The following is a 25,267-nucleotide window of genomic DNA, read 5'->3' as shown; positions in this document are numbered from 1 at the left end:
CTTTTCAAAAACAGGCTCCACTCTATCATCCAGGTGCCACAGGTCCCATTTTTCAACTCAAAAGGAACTGATCATGTTACAAATACAAAAGATCAGATAACGGTAACAGGCAACATCAGACTATTAATGCCACAAACTCACAGAATGGAGAAAAGTATTTAAGCATGATGTTGACTTTTTAAGATTTAAGATGCCAGCACACAGCCCATCCTTTTTTAAGACATTAACATTGACATTAAATGGTTGGATTAACGGATAAAGAAGCAATACCATAAATTATGATACATGTCAGCAAAGCTGCTGAAAAAGAAGATAAAAGGAAAAAAAAAAAAAAGGAAAAGAAGACATCAGCATTCTAGAAGTATCCCCAGAGGAAAGCAGCAGCCGATCATGGCACATATTACCTCTGCCCCTTGTTCATCCATCTGCTGCACCCCAAGGAATGCCACAGGGGAAGCAAACATGTGGAGCACAGCTAATAACAGCAATTCTGCCCATATTAGAAACTAATTATCACCCTTTCCTATCAGGATCAGTGCTTCCAGAATTATAAGCAATTTACCCTTCTAAATGCAGTCTAGAATTTAACACTCAATAATTCAATAGCTTATTTTAAAAAAAAATACTGATTTGGACCTGCATATAATATAAATTGTATTTCCTTTCTATACAGCCTGCTCTCCTGCACGTGAAGCACGAAGATTTTTTTTTTTAATGAAAGGATGAAGAGAAAGAAACTGTGCTTAAACTCAATCCTGTCCATTTTAACTCTTAGCTCAAAACTGTGCCATAGCTTTGATTAAGGCTATGTAAATCTAACAAAGACAACAAACATTGGTTTTGTATTGTATTAGCAATCTTATGGAAATAACAGCATGAAATCTCATTGCTGCCTAGCCATTATATTACTTTTCATTAGATACGCAGACTATAAAACTACAAAATTAGATAAAAAGCTGTGAATGGCTTTTTATATACTGACCTTGCAAATAGAAATCGGAGTTTTTTCCTTGGTCTATTTTCATTCTAACGAAATAAAAATTAACAACTTTGAGAATTGCTGAGATCCCTCCACATTAAGCTGCTTTGTAAGAAAGTAATTATTTTCTTCAAAATAGTCAAGTTAACATTGTTTTGTTTTAATTAACATCACCTATTTGAGGCACTATTTCTGCACACAAGCCATCCAAATGTTATGCAGCAGAATCTAGAGAAACGAGAAACAGGAAACACCAAGGAAAATCATATTAAGAGTGCCAAGACCTGAATAAAGAGCATCAGGTATGGATCAAAACAATGCTTCTCTCCCAAGGATCTTAATTTCTATTTATTTTCTATCCATCCATTCCCTGAGCCAAGTACTTCTTTAGCCCTCACAACGCCAAGTTTTGTATCACAGCCTACCAAGAGGAAAGTACCCTCTCCCAAATTCCCTCAAAGCCCCTCCTGGTTAGCCAGCAGGTGCCACTTTTTTAAAGACAGACAAGGTCAACGTTCCCCTAAGGATTTGGGCAAAATGCCTCCTCGAGCGAGCAGTCTGGGATTCGAACTCGGGTCTGCTCGCTTGAGACTGCACATGCTGGCTCAACGCCTTGAGGTAGCAATGTCAAGAACTGTTAACGATTTACAGAAAAGTCTCAAGGATGTAAGTGAAGAGCATTCTCATGAAAATCACCAAACTACTTTGTTCGTACCTTTGAAAAACATTGATATTACCGTGTAAAACATTTTTAGATGGAAATGAAACATTTCCCATAATAATTAATTCAAAAGTAAGAAGAATTTAGAGTCAGATGATAGCAGAGCACTACTTTTTGTACACAGTCAAATGTAATACCAGTATATATTCAAAGTACTTATAAGGCTATCTTTTTTTAATCAAGAATACTTGAGACTGTATTTATGATCAACTATATCCTTCAGCTTGAAGCGATACAAAGAACAAACCTAATGCAAAACACCAGCAACTTGGCTTAATAAGATTACAGTACATTAAAGGTGCTCATAAGCATTTTCTATAAATGAAATGTAAAGCCTGATGACTACGTACGATCCGGAAGACCAACTTAAGCTCATAATGAAGGTATTGTGACAAAGCTTAGTATCTAAAACACCAACAGAAGAGTGTATTTTTGATGTAGTTGAAAATTTTACACCGATTATAGAAAAGCCACGTTCAAGTGACCAGTTTTAGGGTAGTAGTGTTCTAGTTTCTATGATCCATGTAACAGTTATAGGGCAGATATTGAGTTTATCTAGTAAATAATATTATTCCTTCCTGCAAATCTCACTTCTCAAAATGACAGCATTTTTACAATGTCATAGCACATGGCTGGAAAATTTAAGCCACATGCTAAGTACCCTTAAAAAAATCAGTAATAATATATGCACATTTAACTCTGTACAAACCAGGGTTTTTTCCTCAAATGCAATGAAAAAGGGATATTATGATCTTCTACAGGAAAAGCAAACTGGCAGACTAAATAAATATCAAGAACTGTGCCCATTGGTTCGTTAGAGTAATGGCAGTAAAAAGAGGAGGGGGAAACCAAAACCCAACACCGCTGCACTCCAATCACACATGCTCTCTACTAGTACACAGCAGTAAATACTACAATGAATCAGTAAGTATCAGGCAAATTTGATTTTGTTTCCTTACTTTTACAGTTTTGAGCATGTTTAAGCCCACACCCACCACATATATACACAGCTATTTTTCTATCATCTGCATCCCTCCAGAAAACAATTCTATAGAAATTAGGCTAGTAATGACACCACTTTTCCAAAACAGATTTGTCAGCAGCAACAAGAAATAGCGTATAGGCTGTTCTACCGACAACCTACTTAAATACTGCTCTTAGCTAGATTCAGTAACTAAGTTTACATTAAAATAATTGTGTAACTGTACTTCAGCATATAATAAATACTGTGTTCCTTAGTACGTCAGTATCAATTGTCCTCAGGCTTAGCAAAAACAGGAAAAAAATATTTAAAAAGCATAAAATATAAAAGCCAACATCATTTCACTTCACACCTGGTTGTCTGTCCAATCAAAACATCAATTAAGTCAACATCATTGGAGGTTTGGGGTTTTTTTTCCCTCTAAATGGCATGTCAAACCATAGATACACAGATACAAGAGTTACCAGGTCATTGTGCAAGCACAATGCATATAGCATGCTGAGGAAGAACAAGGATACTCTTAAACAAGCTAGCCACCATTCTTGCCACGATCTACTACAAAAAAAATTTTTTTTTTAAATCCCTTCTATAAACTGAAGTACCCAAAAGTTTTTTTCTGTTTGTTCAATTAAAAGGAAAACTCAGTTCTGCAAAAGATATTATTAATTCACATTCAAAAAAAGACATGCAGGCCTCTCAGTAGATTATAAACCTACAGCCAGATGTCCATCTCTAATAATTCTCATAAGAAAAGCAGAGTTTTAAGCACAGTTCCTTTCTGAGACAGGATATCTTTTCTTGAACTCCAGCAACTTGTCACAGGCCGCAATATAAAACCAAAGGACAAACTTCTTATCAACCTGTCACTCCTAAAAAGCACAGATCTAACTACAGACATCCAGAGATATACAGTTGCATAAGGAAAAAGGTGGTGGTGGTGGTGTTTTTTGAAAATATGCAGCAACTTGCTACATCCTTGCTACATTACCTTCACAGCACTGGCAACACAAAAGGGAAGTCACATTCACAGAAATGTAGGCACATTCAGCAAGCTTCTGCTTCACAGTATTTTCGCTTACCAAGACATTTCCTTCATTGCAGTACATCCTGTGTCACCATGACATTTACTTTCGAAGTTTCCCATTCCCAGCTCCAGCCACATTTTCCAAAAATATTTCTTAGGGATTAAGATTAAATTAAATTAATTATTAAATTCCGTTTGAAATGAATGAACACAAAAGCCTTCCTAGGACTACTTTCACTGTCTCTAATGCGAAAGGAGCACTAGAAAGAAATGCTAAGGGAAGTGCTAAGAAAAGTCACCAAAAGCCCCAAACAGAAAGTCAAAATAGAAAGGCCAAAGACAAAAAGGCCAAAATGTGTTATATCCAGCACAGGAACACTTGAACAGTCACATCAAAACAGAGCTACAACTTGAAGAACATTAGAGGCATATTCAAGAACAAAGCCAGCTCTCTCGTTGCGCCGCGTACACAGGCATCTGCAAGGCACTACCAGCATCAGGCCACATTCACGTCCAAAAAGCAACAGAAAACAATTTACAGGCTATGAAAGTACACCTGTCTTGGACTTTTATTTCCCCACAAATAATCTTGTAAAAGAGTCAGTGTCTACTGAACAAACACAAAAGGTCAGAGGCAAGAACTTCCAAATAACTGGCATTTCCCCAAGCCAGTGGAACGCAGTTATGGACAGGCAGACGACAAAGTTTCTGAACCTAAATGTCCACACCCCAAAAAACCTCAGCATCATGGTTGAGCTCTTTCCCACCGAACAACCAAACCCCAACAGCCTCTTTCTGCTATCAAAACCAGGCTCGCAGTAGGAGCAGAATGAATTTGTTCACTGCAGAAAGTAAAAAAACAACCCAGCTCCACCACGTGTGCAGTGCTAGCTGTACAAGCAAATGGCTTTCAGCCAGCTTGACTCCTATCAGTCGCAGGCAGGAAGAAAACCAGACAGGCCACTTCAGCAAAGGCTTGTTCACTGTCAGACAGCAACAGAAGATTTATTTGCACAATTGGAGCCATTGTGCCAATAACTTCTATTCGCTGACGCCCTTTACCAAAATTCACATGGTTACCTTCCTTCAAAGGAAGAAGTTACAGCACAGAGATAATTAGAATACACAGCAATAGTTCCAAAATGGCTGAGAACATGTGAATTTAGATACAAGTGTGTAAAGAGAAAATACTGCCAGCATGCAAGAGGCTTCAATACAGACATAGTATGGGATTCTTAACCCAGCATCTAAACCAAATTCCAACAGTAATATCCTGTCCTATAAAGGTAATGCCACTACTTTAAGTGTATTACATTAGGTATAAAATTCTTAGTCTTGTGGGAACTTTACAGTATCAATACTTCTTTCGCAGTCTATACATGATTCAAATGAACAGCCTGCCCCCCCCAACTAAACCAGGTATATAAATATGTGCCTGACTTTTAACCGTACAGATATCATCACTGACATGTTCACTGGTCTAAAGTTACATCTTTTACTGAACTGAGATAAATGTAAATTGATTTAAAGTCTGGGGGAAAAAAAACAAAGGAAATACTAACTGGACATACTCTATCAATTCATTAAGGTCACAGGGAAAAAAGCAAGAATAAAGAATTCAAAAAGTGCTTAAGAATGATGTCAGAAGACTACCAAAGTAAAAGTGACCAGCAAGACAAGCTTCTAAAATGATTAAGGATAAGGTATTCTAAGAAGCTCTGATAACTTGGAATACATTTATGTAGAAACAGAAATACTAACACTAGATTACCTGGCAGAACTTAAAAGAAGAAAAGCCCCCAAAATTATATAAGTGGAAAGTGACAAAGTTGACAAAAATTAGCAAATGCTCACTGAAATTCCATATGTGTTTAGAGATAACAATCAAAACACAAAGACTAAAAATGTTTTGGAAAAAGGAAAAGGAGAGATTCCTTTCCCTGAGAAATGAGATTATACCAGAATTAAAGATTCAACAACCTGCATTCACAGCTTCAGCCCATTTGCATAGTATGATAGAGTAGGATCAACGAGGAAAGGCAGCCAGTATTTCAGAAGCAGGACACCAGACACCTCTAGTGCTTTTTCACTACCAGTTTGTTCATTACTACTGGTGTTAGAGAACACAACATGGTATTTCATGACTGTAAGCATGCTTTGTATTTTAAGCTTTTTGTTTTTCCCTCTAAAAAGGAACGGAAAAAAGGCACAGTCCTCACACAACAGATACAGATACCAAACTTGCATTTCATCATAAAGGTGCACAGGATTTTCAAAGATAAGGTACCAGACTTCTGAGAAATGAAGTCATTCCCTATCTTGTTACATTTTATCTGAATAAATTCAGCAAACTTCCTAAGAAGAAATAATAATATCACACTCAATAATGTAATTCTGGATGGATGCCAATTAGTTCTATACATTGTGTATTTCAAAGATCATTTCCAAAAGGGCTGGAAACAAATAATTTTTTTTTAATCTTTCTGCATTTAAAGTCAATCAGCCATGAGGCTTCAGCAGGATAAAAACATATTTAAAAGCCTATTCCTAGCCCCATGAGAATACGAAGTCTCAAAACATTGAATCTGTCACTGGTTCAGGGGTGACTGCAGACACTGCTGTGCCTCCCAATTACATTTTCAGGCATACATTTCCTGAGAGATACATGTGAGGAGAAACTCTAAGACAAGTGATTTTTAAAAGGAAAGAGATTTGAAACTGCTCAAAGGTGATTATGACAATCTGCATTTGAGAAGAAGAATACACATACAGTAGAAGTGAATCAAAATATATTTCAGAACACAGTCACTATTATTATGTCCACACCACTCCATGTATCACGTATTCTTTTCTTGTACACGCTCATATACACACAAAATATCACTTCTGCAAGACACCACTGTATCAAAAAAATCACAGCACCAGGAACTGCAATGAATGAGAAAGTTACTGAATTGTCCCTGGGCATTTTGTGTATCAAGACATGTTAGAAAGATTAACTGAAAGTGAAAAACACAAACACAGAATACAGCATTCAGGACTTGGCATTCATTTGGTTTATACTATACAAATGCCTGGAGGAATCACATGCTCCTAGAAGCAGTTAACAGTATTAATGACATGGATGAAAGCAAGTCTAGGACAATGCAAATGACCAAATAAAATTAAAAAATTATTAAACATCAGCTGAACATCCAGACAAATTCAAATCCACTCTGTGCGAAAGAATTTAACTCCGCTGTTTTTCTTGCTACCCAATGGCAATTACATTAAAAAAGTTTTAATAATGGCATTAATACTTACTATTAGAAGCAGCACCACTAACAATCTGTTACAAAAAACAATCATTCTTTAACAGCTCATCTTTATTCTTCCTTGGAATTGAGGACTAAGTTCACATTAAAAAGAATTCATTCAGAAATTGAGAAGTACTCCACATCAAGGACAGAACAAAGACATCCCCAACTACTGAAATCAGTAACAGAAACCTGGTGGTGAACAGTAGTAAGCACATGGGAATGGACATGGCCATCTGCATGAAGAATGCCAAGGGCAGAGTAGTACAGTTCTTTATTTCCCAGCTTCAAAGCTGAACACTACTCTTTACAAATGTTGATGCTCTTAAGCTTTGTTCTGAGTTTTTGGATAACACAATCCTGCCAAAATAAATATGAAAGGTGTTTTCATATTCTGTGTCATTACCACCTCACTCAGACAAATATCCTTCAACAAGCTGGAGAAGACATCTATCTACAATAACAAAACAGTGAAGGATCAAACATGTATCTTGCACATTAAAAACAAACAAAGGGGTAAGAATCCCTGAAGTTTCTTGCACATCAGGCACTTCGAAAAGCAAATAACCTTCCCACACTGACAGACTCAACTGGATCAATCTCCTGGGCTTCCCTGGAAGCTACTTCTGCCTCCTGTTTTCCCCAGCTTTCTGTGTCTCCCCAAATACTAGCTTCAGGGCAAACATCCTACTTCTCATAAATGCTGCTGTGAAGTTTAAAAACAAGTACCTCAAATCACCTGAACTACAAAAAGATGAGAAAGTAGACATGACTAAAAGAAAGCAAGCTTCACAACAAGTATCACATTCAGAAGTTACTGAAATGTAACTTTTAAGTTGGGGTGAAAAGCGAATGCACCTTCCTAAAGGAATGTTTAATTCCTTAAACCGATTTTACACCCGCTCCCCCTTCAGTGTTTTCTAAAACATTGTTCCTGCTAGCTACACCAGAAATTCTATTTAAAGTAAAAGAGGAGACAACAAAGTTTCAGTTTTTAGAACACTTGTTTTTATCTTAACCTGGTTGGTTTTACTGATGTTTATAGAATGTAAAGCAGCTTTTTTCCCCCAAAAAAGCTAGAACCAAATATAAAACAAGTCATAACATGCTAGTTTGGCAAAATATACTAGTTTAATTTCATGTTACAAAGGATTGTTTGACAGCCAAGGCATTGTTTTTCTTTTAAAGGATATTTACATACTATGTAGGTTTTCCTAGTCAAACATAATTGAGACCAAAGCACACTGTTAGCGTGTAATAAAGTATTTGTTTTCAAAATATCCGTAGTGCTTGAAGTCTTCCCCTTTGACATGTATTTACTCATCAGTAGTTCTTAAACTTCCCCTCGCATACCAGAATTATGATATAAGAATCGTGTTTTTCACGAATGGCTCTATTTAACGATATACAACTATTTTTGTGACAGAAGAAACAAACAAGCCAAAAAGCACCTCGGGGAAGAAGAAATTAATGTTTTGAAACAGAGTTCTTCATGAACATTAGGTTAGAGCAAATTTGTTTCATAACTTTAAAACACACACTGTTGTAGCACAATTAGCTTTTCCATCTCTGTTAAAGCATAGGTTCTGCCTATGACATCCCAAAGGGTATTTATTAAGTATTCAGAATACAGGCACAGCAGCAAATGCAGTCACATTTAACACAGCCTCATTTCTTGTTTCAGTCAGAGTAGGTTTTGTCAAAAAACCCACTTGATTACTGAATCTTTTTAGACGACTTGTTACCATATCCATGATTATTAGATCATGGCCATAGGCTAGACACTGGTACATATATCCAGCTGTCAAAGTGAATTTAATCCATTAAATACAAAGGATAGCTATGGACAGGGCTGTTTTCTGTTTATGTATCAGGAAACCTTTTTAGACGAATATTTTTTTTCATTGAAGAAATTTAGGCAAATATATTTATCTGCACTTTCTTACTTGGATTAGATTAAAATAAAATTTACAGAAATGAGAAGCACATGTAACCTGTGAAGGTGTGCTGAAACAGCGGAGTCCTAGACTGAAATTTGCATTTCCACATTTTTAAATTTAAAAAGCTGGATAGTAGATTCAGTGAGAAATGAATTGAAAAAGAAAAACCCCAAAACTTTATCAACAGAAGTAAAAGACTGAATTAAACAAGCAGAGGCACAGAAATTATATACAAAAGGAAGGTGTGGTTATTAACACTGAAAATGTGTGCAAGCTAATTTAACTCTGCTTAGGTTATATGAAGTTACTCCTATTAACCCATTCCAAGTTAACCATTTCCCTGAACTGAGGAAGTTAAAACACACTTACTGTCTCTTCTACAGTGTGAACACTAACGCTTCATTTTACAGCTGAAGAAATCAGAAAATAGTACAGGAAAAAAAAAGAAACAGCTCCTCAAAGGGACATAGGAATGCAGCAAGATATGAACAGAACATATAGTAACTATGCAGCAAGATATGAACAGAAATTTTGCCTCTTAAAACTCAGGATTTGTCCTTTAGAACTCAAGAGTATCCTCTCTTCGTTATGCAATAATACAATTTTGGAAAAGGTTTTGATGGAGGTATTAATGCCTGCTTTAACTTAACTAAGTTACAAAAATAACAGCACTAAGTATCAAGTGAATAATAATATGTCCTAGGAATTTGCTATTCCTAGTGAATTTCTAGACAAGAATTTTCATGAAAAAATTAAGACAAAAAAATTCACATTTTGAGAATTTTGTATTTTGTTCATAATTCAGTATTCTATATCCCTATATTTTAACAGATCTGATAAAACAGTAGCATAGATGGTAACGAAACCAGAGGATATTGAAAAGTATTGAGTATCTTCAGGACGGAAGCTGGTTACATGAATTACATGAGCAGCTCATTTCATTTTTGAATCAACCATCCAAGAATAAAATTCTTTCAGAATTAGAATTTCAAAAGATAAATACCTAACTTCTCATACTAAACTCATTTTAAATGTTATCTTTGCTAAGCCTGACAAAATCAGGCCAGTATTAACACATACTCACATACTGAGAACACAATGAGCTTATCTCAATGTATGTCAGTGAGCCCATTGCCACAATCCCCAAAACAGTGCCTATTCTATCAGTATTAATTGACTCAAAGGCTAAAAGGACACACAAATAGACCTTTTGTTGCAGCAGTTGAAGACCTTTTTTTCCCCAAATGTGACTTGAGACCAACCAGCAAAACAGTTAAAGGAATCTTGGATTACTAATGCTGTATTTGTTCCCAAGCACAGCTAGAGAGCTTCACTACACGTCTGCTGATGTAGCATTAAATTTGCTTAAAAAGGGAAAACAACAACAAGCAGACACCTTGCAGAGTCTAATTCCCTTGGTTCACACTCTCTGGGTAATCAATGCTGACCTCTCCTTGGTACAGGATCTGGTCGCCATGCCAAGGTCACTTACACCACAACTTGTCTATCCAGGTTAGACCAACACATGTAGAAACTGTAAGTAACAAGTCCTGTCTAAACTGCTTAAAGCAGCAGCTCAGTAACACCTCCCAAGGCCAAGCCAAGCTGAAGCTATGTCCTTTCCTACTCTGAGAAAGGGGCAAGAAGGGTCAAGAATTAAAAAACAAAACCCAAGCTAAAGATCACTTAGTGTGGCACACACACACATCTGCTACAGCGGGCAGAAAGTTATTTTCAAGTACAAATAAAGTATCAATTATTTCATTCTTCCTTAACTTCACTTGGAAGGAGAAAAAAGAAAAAGCGTTTAATTCTCATCTATAGCTACTATTTCAAAGAAAGTGATAAAGCTAATGATTACGTTACATAAAAAGCTGCAAAGGATGGAGCAAGCTATATAGGTAACTTCAACATTCTTCTCTTATAGAGGCTCTTTCCCTAATAAACAAACATGGAAATCCCAGTGCACGTGAAAGAAGATGCTGTACAGTGTTAGTCACATTAATTGTCTCCTGGAGATTTAGAAAAGTTCTCACTTTTTATGTTCCTCAGTTTAAAATTTGATTGATCTTTTTAAATAAGGAAAAGTAATCAACTCCATCCTCACAGCACATGTGGAAATGGATGTTACTGCTGTCTACAGTATTTGCACTACGCAAGTTGCCTCTGAACTCCTACACTTCATCTTGGGGAAGAAAACCTCACTTAAAAAAATTACATACCTGACAGGACACAAGAAATCCACAGCCTTTTCTTAATTTGGTAAGAAAACTACACTCTGAGGAAGAAATACTTATACAAAAAGATCTATCTGTGTTTGTTGAAAAAGGGATTTAAGTAAGGTATATTTTCCAAACAAATACAGAACTATACATCTCTACAATTGATTCTCCCCCATTAGGGTCACATTTAGGGTTCTGTAATATAAATAATACGGGAGTAAGGCAATGATTTCACTTAGGAAAAAGGAAAACATCAAGTTGAAAAGTATTAAGAATAAAGCAGTACATTTTCACAACTTGTTCTGCAGTAACCAAAATCAGAGAGGAAATTCTCTAAAAACATATTTTCAAAGTACTAACAGGGACAAGAACTGTAGGAAACTATGAAAGTCAGAGTGATACTTCTGCAATAAACACTAGTTAGCTGTTAAGACAGCTCAATCTATACGTGCATTCAAGCTAAGTATGTTAAATATAAGAACTGTTCAGAGCATAAGAATTTAAAAAGCTGTAGCTTTATGAACATGGGGTTCAACCAACAATTACCTGTGAAAAAAAGAAAATCGTGTATTTTAAAGAAATCTATACTTCCCGCTCTTTTCACTACAGCTATGTGCTAATACTGACAAGGTACTTTCAGATCAATGCACCAAGCACTTCAGGAAGATGCAACAGCTCTGCCAAGAATCCTGCCTTCAAAAGGACTTTCATTGCTATGGCAACAGCATGTTCTCCAGTATCCAGTTCAGAGACAACCTATGACACACACATGAGAGATGGCCAAACTCCAACTGATTCCTCACTGCAGCACAAGTCACATGGTCATACACATACCAGTTTTCACTTCCAGATATATACGGGACGAAACAGGGTTTTTTGATGATAGTTCATAGGGTACTTAGGTTATCTACAAATAAACAGCTGCATCTAGGAGAAAAAATGCCATTCACTTTATAAAACAAATATAGACTATTCAAAGGCCAAAAGGAATATAACCATTAGCACAAAATATAAATTGCATTACACAGCATCTCCCATATGCAAGCATTTACCTCTCCTCTGATCCCAGTTTCCCCTAACAGGATGGGGGAAAAGGAAAAAGGAAATGTTAGTACATAGGAAATAAGCAGATGATCGAAGCTGTTATTCAGTACTCAACAAGTATCTTGAAAATAAAGTGGGTGTAATGAGTATAACGGACATGTATAAATATAAACTCTGGTTTATCATTCTCTATGAAAAAAACGCAATCTCTTATAATGCTTCACCTTCTACCCAGAAATGCATTCACGCATGCACAGCCTTAACACATCTTGAAATGTCAAGTTTTAAGCATCCACGCCATATATATCACTCATATACTTGTAAGAGTTTGTATACTACTACATAGGCAGCAATTCAAACCATTAAAAAGGTTGGGAATTTAAGTTACATATCCATTTCTGCACTTGTATTACAAGACAAGTTTTCAAAAAGTAGACAAAAACCAGCCTGTTGTTGCTTACCTAAGTTCACTCACTATGGTCAGATACATCTTTCCTGTAACAGACTGAGAAATGTAACAACGCAGTTGCATTCTTTACTTTCCTGGCAACCCTAACATAGTTTAGCAATCTTTAAGATAACCTCTGGTTGTACAGTACAGCACTCATATACTGAAGACTAACATACAAGTAGAAACATTTTGTAAAGAATCACAACCTTCTTTAGAACCTTGGTGGACAAAAAGAAAGATTAAATTAACTTTTAGAGAAGTTAAGGGGTTGATTTACGAAGAGGGAAAAAATAAAAGGCCCTTTTGCTGATTCATGAAGGCCTGAAAACTGTTGGGAGAGTATGTTCTGGAGAGGATATGGTCTCCCATCCTTTAAAGTCTCTCTCTGCTTCCTTTAGAAGCATCAGGCATTAGCTTGCTTTGCAAGCAGTACTATTACAGATTATTAAAAAGATATTACGAATAAACTAATGAAATGAACAACTGAAAGGGAAAAAAGATGAGGGTTTCGGTTTGTTTGGGTTTTTACTGGGGTTTGGTTTTGGGGAGGTTTTGGGGTGGGTTTTTTTGGGGGGGGGTTGAGTTGAGGAGCTTTTTAAAATCAGCATCTTATGAGTACTTGCAAGAAAAATATCCAATTCAGATGTTCCTGTCATAAGTAATATTGACAAAATTCATGCTCCATTTTTTTTTTCTGCGCTCATTACTGTCCTCTGGCAAGGGAATACGATATCAGAGTTATTTTCAAGGTTACCAAAATAAAAGCATTACACAGAGCAGAGAACACACGTCAGACATTACATGCACTTACACACATAGACTGGCAGAGATGTGCATTTCTATTATAAAATCAAAGGGAAAAATTTCTGGTTTACCATACCATTCAATCACCTTGCACCTAAGCACCACAAGCACTAATCTTGCAAAGACATACTACAAAATACAGCCATTTGAACTCTGCAGTAGTAAGCACCATGCATCATTTTTAGAAATACACAAAAGCTTTTTATTACTCCAAAACTCGGTCATCTTCATTAAATCACCATCTCTTCATAAAAGCCTTGGCTTCATTTAACATTCAGGAAGATGAAAGAGCAGCTACCCTCCTTATGGATTACTTCTCTATTACAAGAGAATGTTTTGCACGTCAAAAGCAAACATTAAAGGATTAAATGATATTGTCATTTCTGCTCTTGTTTATTTGCAGTGGGCAGTGAATAGAATTGCAAAGAAACAATTGGTGATTATTTTAAGCTGTGTTCTTTTGCAAGGATTATGACTCATGAAGCTGCTGCATAGAGAAACTGGAACAGGATAGGTGTCGCGTTGAAAAAACCACCAAAACATCACAATATAAAAAAATGTTTGTCCTACAAGCAAAGCTGTCTGGTTTAATCATTTCACAGAGTAGCCACAATAGCTCTTGGGATAACATCAATAGCATCTTGCATTCAAATAAATAAAAAATGAAAATTTAAATAGTGATTTCCATCCTCCTATAGAAGACTTTATGATTTTCTTAAGTGTATTTATCTCCACAGCATCCTACTAACAGTAATGCAACACAGTAGAAAATTCAAGAGATACTTGGTTACAAGAAATCCCTGCAGCATGCACAATGTGAAATTCAATTACTTTATCATGGATGTATCTACATCTTTTAGGCTTTAAACATGTTTTCCAACAGAACTACAGAAACCAAGTTCACAAAGCAACGTTACTTTAAATTAAACTCTTTACATTCTTCTCACACATTATGCGCTAATAGGTATGAATCACACTCCGAGTTTCATGTTTCACTGTTATCTTCTGTCTAGTTCCCTTCTTATTGTCTCATTCAAGTTAAAAACACAGTTTGGTTTGGACTTTTAGATAGATGTTAAAAATGCAGATAGCACATAAAAAAACACCAATGTGCATTCATTTTTTATTTTAGGTAAGACTTGGAACCATTCAATACACTAAAGATTTTGTCTGTAAAACCTGAACATGTAAGACGACAGGAGGACTATAAGTCAACTCACTCTCCAAAGACAATTATATACATATGAAAATTAGCAATACATTTTGGTCATACTCTGAACAGAATAAATACAGACATCAGGTAATGCTACAGATCAACTTCTTGCTTATATTAAATTAAGGGTAAATTTTGGTTTAAACTCAATTTCATGTAACACACAGAACATGAACATTCATGGTCTAATATTCATTGGTATTTTACCCACAAAATGTATACAACTAGAAATTACCAAATTTGGATTTTGTTTTACTAGGTACGTTTTTCTGAGAATTAGTTCTGCCTATTCATCTCTCTGTTTAAAAAGGGGGAAAAATAGGCTGTCTAAAGCATAATTTCCACAAATCAAGGCTCAGAATACACTTCTATATAAAACTCCAACACAGACTAACTTTAGTTTCTCTGTGTTACCACTGCTTCGTCTTCATCAGCAGCAAGGAGTTCTTTCAGAGACAAGGCACAAACAAAATGTTTCCTGCCATTTTGTTCATGCAAAGGAAAGTAGAACAGCAAAAGCAAGTGGTTCAATTTATTACTAGAGCTCCACATAACTAACAACCTGATAAACAGAGATACTACTGTTTCTGCAGCTACAACTGGTACAGAAAAAAAAATGAGTCTGCAATACCAAAAAAAAGCAGACTTGAAAAGAGTAACAAATATCTCACATGCTTACAAAACACAATATAGGCAATCTCTGTAGAACTTCAGGTGCAAGAAATCAGGTCCACTGTGATAAACAAGATTTACTTCAGAGAAAAAAAAATTATTCATTCAAAACTGCCAGCTATATGTAAAATATATCTACTTATTTTCCACTTACCAATAAAGAAAAATTGTGTGTAATACCAGAAATGTACACTTTCTACCTTCTTTTTCCAAAAGCAATTCTATAGCATGAGCAGTTTTTGAAGTTTTCCATAGCACTAATATGGAAGTGTTAAAACTTCTCTGTCCAAGACAAACCTTACTTAGTTTTGTGCTTTACCAGCGTTCCGAGAGAGCATTATCCTACTAACAGGGCTGTAAAGTAAACTTTTTTTATCAAGTCTCTTCCTCTTCCACTGTCCATTGCAAATATTTCTTTAAAACACAAGCAACAATTATTTTCATGTGATCAAGTGAGATTTTTCTGCATTACATTGGTAAGAACATGAAGTTTTTTTCATTTAAAGCAATTTCAGCTCCTTCTTTCAAAAAAACAAACAAACAAACGATCACATCCCTAGCATACAAGAAGAATCTAACAAAGTCCTAAAGATTGATTTGGTACATTTTAGCCTGATTATCCTTTGAAAACAGTGAGTTATTATTAAATATAACAAAAGCTGCTCTTTCTGATCATTCTTGGTATTCAGTTAACATCTTCACCAAAAAAGTATGTCCTTTATGTTTTTGAATGTTTTGTTTACAAACACAGCTTTGTTTTACAAATGAAAAACACAAGCCATTCATTCAAGACATTAAAAAAATTATCATTATCTCATCTTAGACTCATAATAGAAAAAAACCTTGCCCCTACAACCACTAGTCAATAATGTATTATAGTATTAAAAAGTCCACAAGTACTTCCAAATCATCAGATTGAGGTATACAGTAGAACTGACTTTTAGACTTTCATATTAATAAAAACCCAAATTGAAGGAGTGGCCAGCAGTACTTGGCGGGGGGAGAGGGGGGGAGATTAAAAATACATTTCCTGTCCTTAGGATGATAATTATGCACTGAAATAATAGTTTTCCCCCTTCTCTTTCAATGCTTAATAACCAGAAAAGTGATTAAGGTGTATACACCTTAATCACTTAATAATTATTTATTAAAAATAATTATGAGCATTCAATAACAATCACCATCAAGTAATTCACATGAAGAAAATAGTGCTTTTTCTTACTTTATTTAAATTTAGTAACTTCCTCACAGGAGAACACACAAAATGAATTAGGTTTTGCTACGTACTTCTGAAGAAGTGCTAACACATTAAATTAGACAATGCCTCTAAAAAAATAGCTTTTTAGAGTACATACTTTATTCAGTGAAGTCATTTATTGAAAACACATTTTGAAATATGATAAACTAGTATTTCTTTTGAAGAAAATTTAAGATAGAAGGCGTACTGATTATATCACATAGATCACATCTGGTAATTTAAGAAATTTTATAAAGCTCCTAAAAATGTGCAATGCTATTCCCCAAAAACATAATCCCTCAACATTAGAGTACCAAAAAAAGGAGCTGCATTTCTGTGGCCAAGAGGAGTCAGCTCAAGAGGTCTAGTAAACCACTCAAGTTTATGCACATCTTCCAATTTTAATAATAGTCTCCACAAACTCCAATCTTAGTAAGTGATATGGTATTCTGTTAGTGCCTTAAACATCCTTCTGTTCATAAATACACACAATTTTCAACCATGAAAAATTACACTATACCTTTATCAACTTAAAATACAGTTTACCAAGTTTCTATTATAGTATATACTAGATTAACAGAAATCATGTAACAGTATCTATAGGCTCAACTATGGATAAAGTAGAATTATCTGAGACAAACAGCTGCCATACCAACTTGACAGCAAAATGACTAAGGAGTTAAGTCCTCTTTGTGTGACAGCTGGAAAGAAGTGGGGGGAAGGGGAACTTTGGCATGTATGTATGTATGAATGAATGACAAACTTTTAACATAAAATTCCCTTGCCAAAGACCGAAAAAAAAGACCAAAAACAAATGAAAAAAAAACCCCCAACCCTTAGCAAAATTACAGACATAATAAAAGTTCTACAGTAATTAAGGGACCGAGTACACGATCAGCTACCATAAAAGGACACACAAATACATAAGAATCTCATTTATACTTCTCTTCAAAGAAAAGGAATTCCTCAGATAACATGCAATTTCTCCTCTGGCTCTTTTCAGGACTCTTCCTCCACTTCACCCAAACCTTTAGTCCTTGTCTTTACCTTTATAGCAACACTGCGCTCTGGGTAAATCCAGAAGTAGAGCAACAGGCAATTTCAAATCATATTCCTTCCCACATGCCATTAAGACCACTCTCCAAAGCATCTGAATACTCTTCATCACTTACAGTATACGTCAGAAAAATCTGGCAGATCAAAGAGCTACTGGTTGGGGTGGAGGGTGATGGTAGGAGGTGCCCCATTCACATCAGGAAAGGACACCGCACTACTGCGACCCCAGACCTTCTGAAGCCACCCAGAAATAACATTGCAAAGATCTTCCTTGCAATGATCACATCACTGCTGTCATCCTGGGAAAACCAACTGCTGCAAACAAGAGATTAACTTTTTAAAAGAATGCTTTCTACATGCCAATACAGCAAAAGTTAGTTTCCCTTATTAACAGTGCCAAGTATATCTCTACACAGAAGACAGGCCAAATGCTACCAGAAATTCTAAAATTAGCTATTTGAAAGACAGCAAGGAATTTCTGAACAATTGACATGAGGTTCATACCATCACCTTAAGTGGTAACAGCCGTTTCAAAACCACAGCCAATGGCAATAAATGATGGACAAACACCTACTTATCTGCTCACCAAGCTAGATTCAAAACACCTATAGCTTTTCCAGCAACTTTCCTTTTTTTCCTGTTTTTTTAAAACCACAAAAAACCTCAATATCCACGTGACTGCAAACACCTTGCCAGAGACTGCTTTAACACTGGGTGATCAGTTCTCTCCATTTGTCCAATATTTTTTTTTCTCCTCCTCTTTCTAAAACAGGAATATGGAAGCAGTTATTTAGTCCTTTTATACGCTGTACTTTTCAAGACTGTTCATGGATTAAGTGTCTGATAATTTGTCTTCCCAAAGGCAAGGGAAGGGGAGGAGAAAACAGCAACAGTGAGACAGAGACTGCCACCAGGCAAGCTGCAGAGCCACCAATTTACTAGCACTGTATCAGCCTTCTAGGTTTCTAAATGCAATAGGTGAGGGATCCAGACTCAAATCATCTCACTTGCCTTTGGCCCATTTGAAGGTAATCCATGGATCTCCCATACAAACAACTAGAGGGGAAAGAAGCTACAGAAGCTACCTTTCTGCTTTCAAGAATAAAGCTTCTGCAACTCTTCCCAGGCTCTTCAGAAGAGGACAGATTTTAACACCCCTCCAACCCAAGATGAACTACCAGGTTACCAGGTCTGCTGGTTCACTTTTAATGCAGATAGAAGACAAATTAGATATTAAAAATAAAAAGAAAAAAGTCACGTACCTGCATGACCTAATGTTTTTTTTAACAGGCCACCCTAGATTTCTGGCATTTAACACACAATAAGCTTATTTTCTTTTGAACAGCAAACAAAACCAAACAGGATCATAACATATTTTGGATGACAAAACCAGAAAAACGGACCAAATTTCTGAAATATAGCCCTTCCACTTTTTTTTTTAATTTAAAAGAATCTGACATGACCTAACACATTGTAGAATAAGACTATGTGACTACATGAGATCTCTCATCAACTCCTTAATTCAGGGATTACAAGAAGGCACTAGGAATTTCCTATACGTCAATCGAAGACTGTACCAGAAACACACACAGAATGGTACCAGAGGATTTATTTTTCTCAGGAACAACATTTCTGATAAAAAGAAAAAAATAATGTATTTTGAAAGGTTAGGAGCACTAATTTGCATACATAAAGTGTCTCATCTTTCTGTAGTTTTCTCCAAGGCTGTGATTTGGCTGTCAGAGTTAAGAGTGCCTTCTCTCTTTAACACTTGCTATAGATTAATGGAATGCAGCATTTAAAACATTGCCCATCCAGGTAACTCTTCCAAGTTTTTTTGTTGGGTTTTTTGTTTGTTTCTTTTACAAGGAACTACTGATGCAAAACTAAAAAGCGGGTGAGAGTTTTACAGGGGACTGACAAACAGTAATCAAGCCAGGATTCACCAATGTTGGAAAACACCGCTTGGTAACTTAATAGACTGGCTAAAGAATTGTCATTGTGTCCAGTCTCCAGACACATGGCCCTAATTTAGGGACACTCAGGTTAATGGCAGGCTATCAGATTAAATGGTCTTTGCATCAGGCTACTAATTAGTGGTGTATACCAACCCATTCCTTACAAACTCAGTACATTAGTAGACAGAAGAGGAAAGGGCAGCCTCTTGAATCTGCATAAAAGGGGACCAAACTATTAAAAGCAGGTATTTAAACAGATACATTCGTAAGATTTTTTGCATGTAGGTCTGGTGTGAGGAACGTCTGGGTACACGCAAGATTTGTTCCCAATGCTATCCACACACACGTGTACTCATTTTTCAGGAGCTTCCTAAGAATCTTAACAGGCAAGAAAAATGTCACATTTGGACGACTTAGCTCTTGAACTGTACCTCTTACTTTAAACCCTTACCACTTGGCTTTCTGTTAGATATCCACATTATCTTACTTCAGCTTTTTGACTCATACCTCGCATATGCAGGTGCACAGCCATACACAAAAATAATGCTATTGGAACAATGAGACGGCTACAAAAATCAAAGATCACAGGCCACAAAGGAAAATACCGTCTCAGATATATTCCTTGTAGATGTTAAAGTAGTCCTTTGCAAGAGAAAAAAAGAAAGGAGTTTATTTTAGGGTACCACACACAAGAATTAAAAATTTCTATCACAGAAAAAATTGAAAATTGATCAAACCTACTGGGAACCATAGGAAAACTGCACTATTATTGGCTATGGCAGGCACCTGAATATTGCAACTGGATTTTAATGGAGTTATGGTAATAAATAAAGGGTATTAAACAAAGTGGGTAACCATCCAGGTTTGTATTGGTATACACTTTCTGGTTTTGACAAAAGCAAAACAAAGCAACATTTCACTGTTAACCATAGTAGCAACATAGAAAATTTTAATTTTAAAATCTGCAAAAAAGCCTGATTAAAAAGCGCAATAGAGTATATCTCTGACCTATGCCTTTTCCTCCTACAATTTCTAAGACAGAAATGGCTTTATCTTTACAAGTTGGTTTTGGAGGAGAAAAGAATGGGAAGTTCTGTTTTAAACAGGAGGTAATTACAACAGGAATGACAAGGAATGTTTTGTGGCTTGACTCACGGACTTGCATATCAGGTTACTTTCCAATATGTTTATATTCACCAGTAGTCTGACTAAGTTATTTGACTTTATCAGCAGCTTACACAACTTACTGTCATAGGATGCTACCATATATCAGATTAGTCCACTTATTTCATCCATAACTGATTGACCTGTAGAAAGCAAGCCTGCTCAAAAACCAGACTTCAGCAATCTGGTAATCAAAACACAATGTTCATATGTTAATCCATGACAGTATTTTCTTACAAATTTTATATATATATAATCAGTCACATTAGCCATTTTATTTATGCAACCCAGTTACACATATATTTTTACAGCATATCAACAGAAATACTGCAGAATTATACCAGATCAAGCTTGTTACATCAGAATTAATAACACATACCCTAATATTTCCAACATTTCACAAAGCCACAGCTGAAAAACAAGTAGAACTTAACCATCCTTGAACAGCAACTAATTTGTCCTTTAAAACTGAGGACCTGGGGGTGGCAAGGAAAATGCATCATGAGCATTCCTTCCTTCTAAATCAGATTTCCCAGAAATATACAGTCTTAAGAGCCAGGCAGACACGCAATTGATTTTCAGCTACTTAATGGGGGCCATTAGGCTGCATCTCGAATAACTGATAGGTTGAGAGGCCGCAGGGACCGTGTTTTCAGATTTGTTTAAGTTGAAATGAGAAAAAGGGGTCTCTACAATAACAAACAATAAACACATTCTTATTCCAACTAAGAGGAGGAAAAAAACTTTCCTTTAGTAGGTTTGTAAAGACATCAGAAAAACAGCTGAGTTTAATGGGAAAGATACTGAAGCAAGCTTCACTTCTGTAATTGCTATCAAAATAACAAAGTCTCTGTTAGAGGTAGCATCATTCTGTATTCAAAGAAAAAATTTTAAAAAGTACTTTTTAGGAATCTGTGCATGCTATGCTTTCTGGTACTAGATAGCTCAAAGAAATAAATACCTCTTCCTTTCATGTTTCTCTTTAAAAAGTGGCCTCTAGCAGAAAAAAAAAGAAGTTTCCAAATATTGTTTGTCCTAGCAGTTACAGAACACTTGAAACTAAAGTTAGACCACAATTACATCAGAGTGCTAGAAATTAAATGTCTATACTTCGTCAATGATCTTAACATAGCCTTTCTATAACACTTAAGACTGACTCAGAACACAACTAATACAGAAGTTTGTCACCTCTCACTCCTGTAGAGTTAATCCCCCTAGGTCAAGGTCTAGGTCATAACATTGCAAGACTTAGGGCATATAATCCCACTAACCAGTAAATCCCTACAACCAGAAATGTTTTCAATTAAAACCCACAACTATATACCATTATCTTTTCCAAAGGGAATTCAGTTGAACTTGTGCCTTGTTTGACAGCTGCAGTGTATTGCTCATGATTACTATCTATGTGATGATATACCACATTGGTAAAGAAATTCAAGGAGTCAACACTGTTTCTCCCAAAAAGATAAGTTTTCTGGCATTCTCACACTTTCTGAGCCATCCAAGTAAAGAAGGGGAAACATTACCTACAAATAGGGCAAGCTGCATTAGCTAAGACTGATCTAAGAGCTGAACTAAAAATGAAAGGTTTATTATTCAACAGAAAATTATTCTACTCCTTCAGGAAAAGCAAGGAGAAAGGAGGACGGTAAGATTAGGCTGTGCTCCCCACAGTAAGTTTTATCTACCTGGAAGTCTTTTAAAACAATCTTTTGAGAAACAACTGTCTTGAATATTGTATTAAAAACAAAAATAATATTAACTACATTGTGTACAGATTTGCTGTCTCACTATTGCCAATAATTTAAACTTTATGTACTTTCAAAGAGGAAGACAAAACCACTCACACTTTTTAGGAGACAAAAAGTAAAATGATTCTTGAGATATGTTACAATTAAAACATTTGCTACATATTTTCATTAAATTAAATGTGGTGGATAAGTCTCTGAAGAGTTTGCAAAATTATACAATTCAGAAGTTTTATGATGCTTTTAAAAACAAAAATTCTAAAGCATCACTAAAATGCAAGGTGTCATTTGGACTCTCAAAGTAACAGCTTGGACAAGATAAGAAGCAAAGAGGCAATGTTACTGCACAACTTCAGGCAACTACTTCACTCCTCTACTGGCATTCTAGAAATTTATTTTCATTAGCCTTAACTGAAAATAAACACACCGCTTTGCTGTACTCAAAAACAAATATACCACCTCACTGTATTCACAGCAAATAAGCATACATAAAAAAAGAACAAACGTTATCAAAAAGTTACTTTAGTTTCTCTTTTGTAAGTAGTAATAAATATACCTTTTGCAAGAAAGATATAAAGTCTCTCTTAAAAAAATTGCACCTGCTTCCTACTACAAGCTTAGCTTAAAGTCTCTGAAAACAGCCATCAGGTGGACCTCAAGACATTGAAGCCACAAAATACATGCAATGTGTAAATAACAGTTACTTGTTTCCAGATGCACTGATAAAGGTTCAACATGAGAGAATTCCATTTATCAATACTTGGAGAACTACACAGTACTAGAAAACTGTATTAGCCTTACATTTTCCTTAAGAAGTGTATTTTAAAAATATATCCTTGTGTCAAGAGTATTTTATTGTTTGGCATTTTATGTAAGTGCTTTCCCCATTCATACAGGGGCTAGCAAATACCTCGACTGAACAGGTAAGTTTGATTTTATCAAACAAACAAAAAGAAAGCCACCATTCATTTTTAACGTAACAGAGTGAGACAGCTTGCGTGTCAGTGTGACTAGAGACGCTTCTTTGTGTATCCCCACACTACAGGGACAAGTAGTCTAAGGCATATAGAGGAAAATTGTGGGTAAAGTTAAAAAAAAAAGTGTTATGAAGTCAGATCAAAAGACCGTGCCTCTAATTAATCTGAATATCTTACAAGAATTTGTACAAACCAAACATTACCATACTTTGAGCACATGAAGACTAAGCTAAAACATCAAGACCTAGTTACATGAACTTTATGTATCTTGGATGCATCCTACCTGATCCACTGAACTGGCTGCTTCCTAGCGTAGTTGGTCTGGTTTTCCCACTATTAACAGGTGGGGAAAACATCTACAAAACAAGAAAAAAAAAAAAGATGTGTTTCAAACTGGCTTTGAAACTCTGTGCTAATTTATTAATGTAAACTTTAAAAGAGTTAATAAGAAACAATTATTTGATTCATTTTTCTACTAGAAAATAAACAGCATGTAAGATGCAAGATTATACCCATAAAACTAATAAGATAAAGTACTCCTTGCAATTTATTAATACCACTAAAACCTCTTCTCTACATGAACAAAACCAACTTTAAAATAAAATTAAAAGGAAACCTACTGCTACTATGGCAATTTAAAATACTTCTGTATCTTAAATTTTGCTACTCAAAACATGTTTCTTACTGACCTGTGAGTCTAAAGCCACTGGATAAAGACAGCTTTTGAGAAGCAGTGGTTTTAAAGATAATAGATTATGTTTATAGATCAAGCACTTTTTTAAAATCTGTTAAAAGTATCACACAGAAAACACCTTTAATTTTCTAAGCCAAAATTACTGTATGAACTATCAATTAATAACTTCTGTTGTCTATGGACATTAAATTTTCTTGGTTTGCTTGAAAAAAAAAAAAAAAAAAGAAAAAAAAGCCAAAGTAGCAGTGCCACATGCCAGCTTAACAAACGTTAATTATTAGATTATGCCATCACTGGGTCAGCCTGATTTTAACCAGTTAAACCAATTGACCCAGCTGGTATTACAGTATTAAATCTGGAAGTCTAGACATTACATCAAAGTTCAGGTGTCCAACTTGGCCGAGACGGGCCCAGCCGAGCCCTGCACGCTGCTGCCCCTACTCCTCAGTTCGCTTTAGCACGCAGAAGTCATGAGAAGACCTCGGAGAGACCCTACCGCACTGAAGTCCAGCAGGTCGCTCAGCTCCTTGTCAGTTCCTATAGCGGCCATCCTCTGCTGCTGGGAGTTCATCTTCCTCCGCTCCTCCGACCACCTTCTAGGGCACAGGGAGAGCTTCAGCACGGGGCTGGTGCCGACCCCCGACGCTGGGAAGGTGGCCCCGCACGAAGAAGGGCCTCCAGTACCTGCGCCCCCGAGGCAATGTGGGGAAAGCCCTGGGAAGCCCCTCTTTACGGGGCGGGCTGACGGAACCAGCAGTAGCTCCCCCACGCCAACCAACTCTCCTTAAGTTTCCTCCGACTCCCTTTTCTCCCTCATACCACTTCTCCCCCACCTCGAGCGAGGCACAGCCAGGCCGCAGCGGGACCGCCGCCGCCAGGAATTAGGGCCCCCCCAGGCAAGCGAAAGCAAGTAAACAGCCGCGGCCCGGCGAAGTCCGGAGAATTAGCGAGAGATTAAGTGACTCGGGGCCGCCGCCACAATGGGGCTGACAGCCGGGGCTGGACGCGCCACACCGCAGCCCTCCCTGCCCCGGCATCGCCACCGGCCGCCTTCGGCGGCGGCGCGGCTCTCCCCACTTACCCGC

At 36.4% G+C, this 25,267-nt stretch overlaps 1 protein-coding gene across 5 annotated transcripts in view; it reads right to left on the bottom strand.

The window, feature by feature from the left end:
• TCF12 (transcription factor 12) overlaps positions 1-24,839 on the bottom strand; it is a gene marked incomplete at its 5' end in the record, with an annotated part of 164,186 nt that extends 139,347 nt beyond the window's left edge. For all 5 annotated transcript variants that reach the window (XM_082005128.1, XM_082005129.1, XM_082005131.1 and 2 more), the window contains 2 exons: positions 23,772-23,844; positions 24,679-24,839. In XM_082005128.1, coding sequence (XP_081861254.1) covers positions 23,772-23,844; positions 24,679-24,753 — 148 coding nt within the window. The remainder of the gene's footprint in view (positions 1-23,771; positions 23,845-24,678) is intronic.
• Positions 24,840-25,267: the final 428 nt, after the last annotated feature.

The sequence above is a fragment of the Phaethon aethereus genome (assembly GCF_964289735.1).
Source record: "Phaethon aethereus genome assembly, chromosome: 12".
Lineage (NCBI taxonomy): Eukaryota > Metazoa > Chordata > Aves > Phaethontiformes > Phaethontidae > Phaethon > Phaethon aethereus.
The sequence above is the reverse complement of the archived record's forward strand: the minus strand, read 5'-3'. Positions and strand labels throughout refer to the sequence as shown.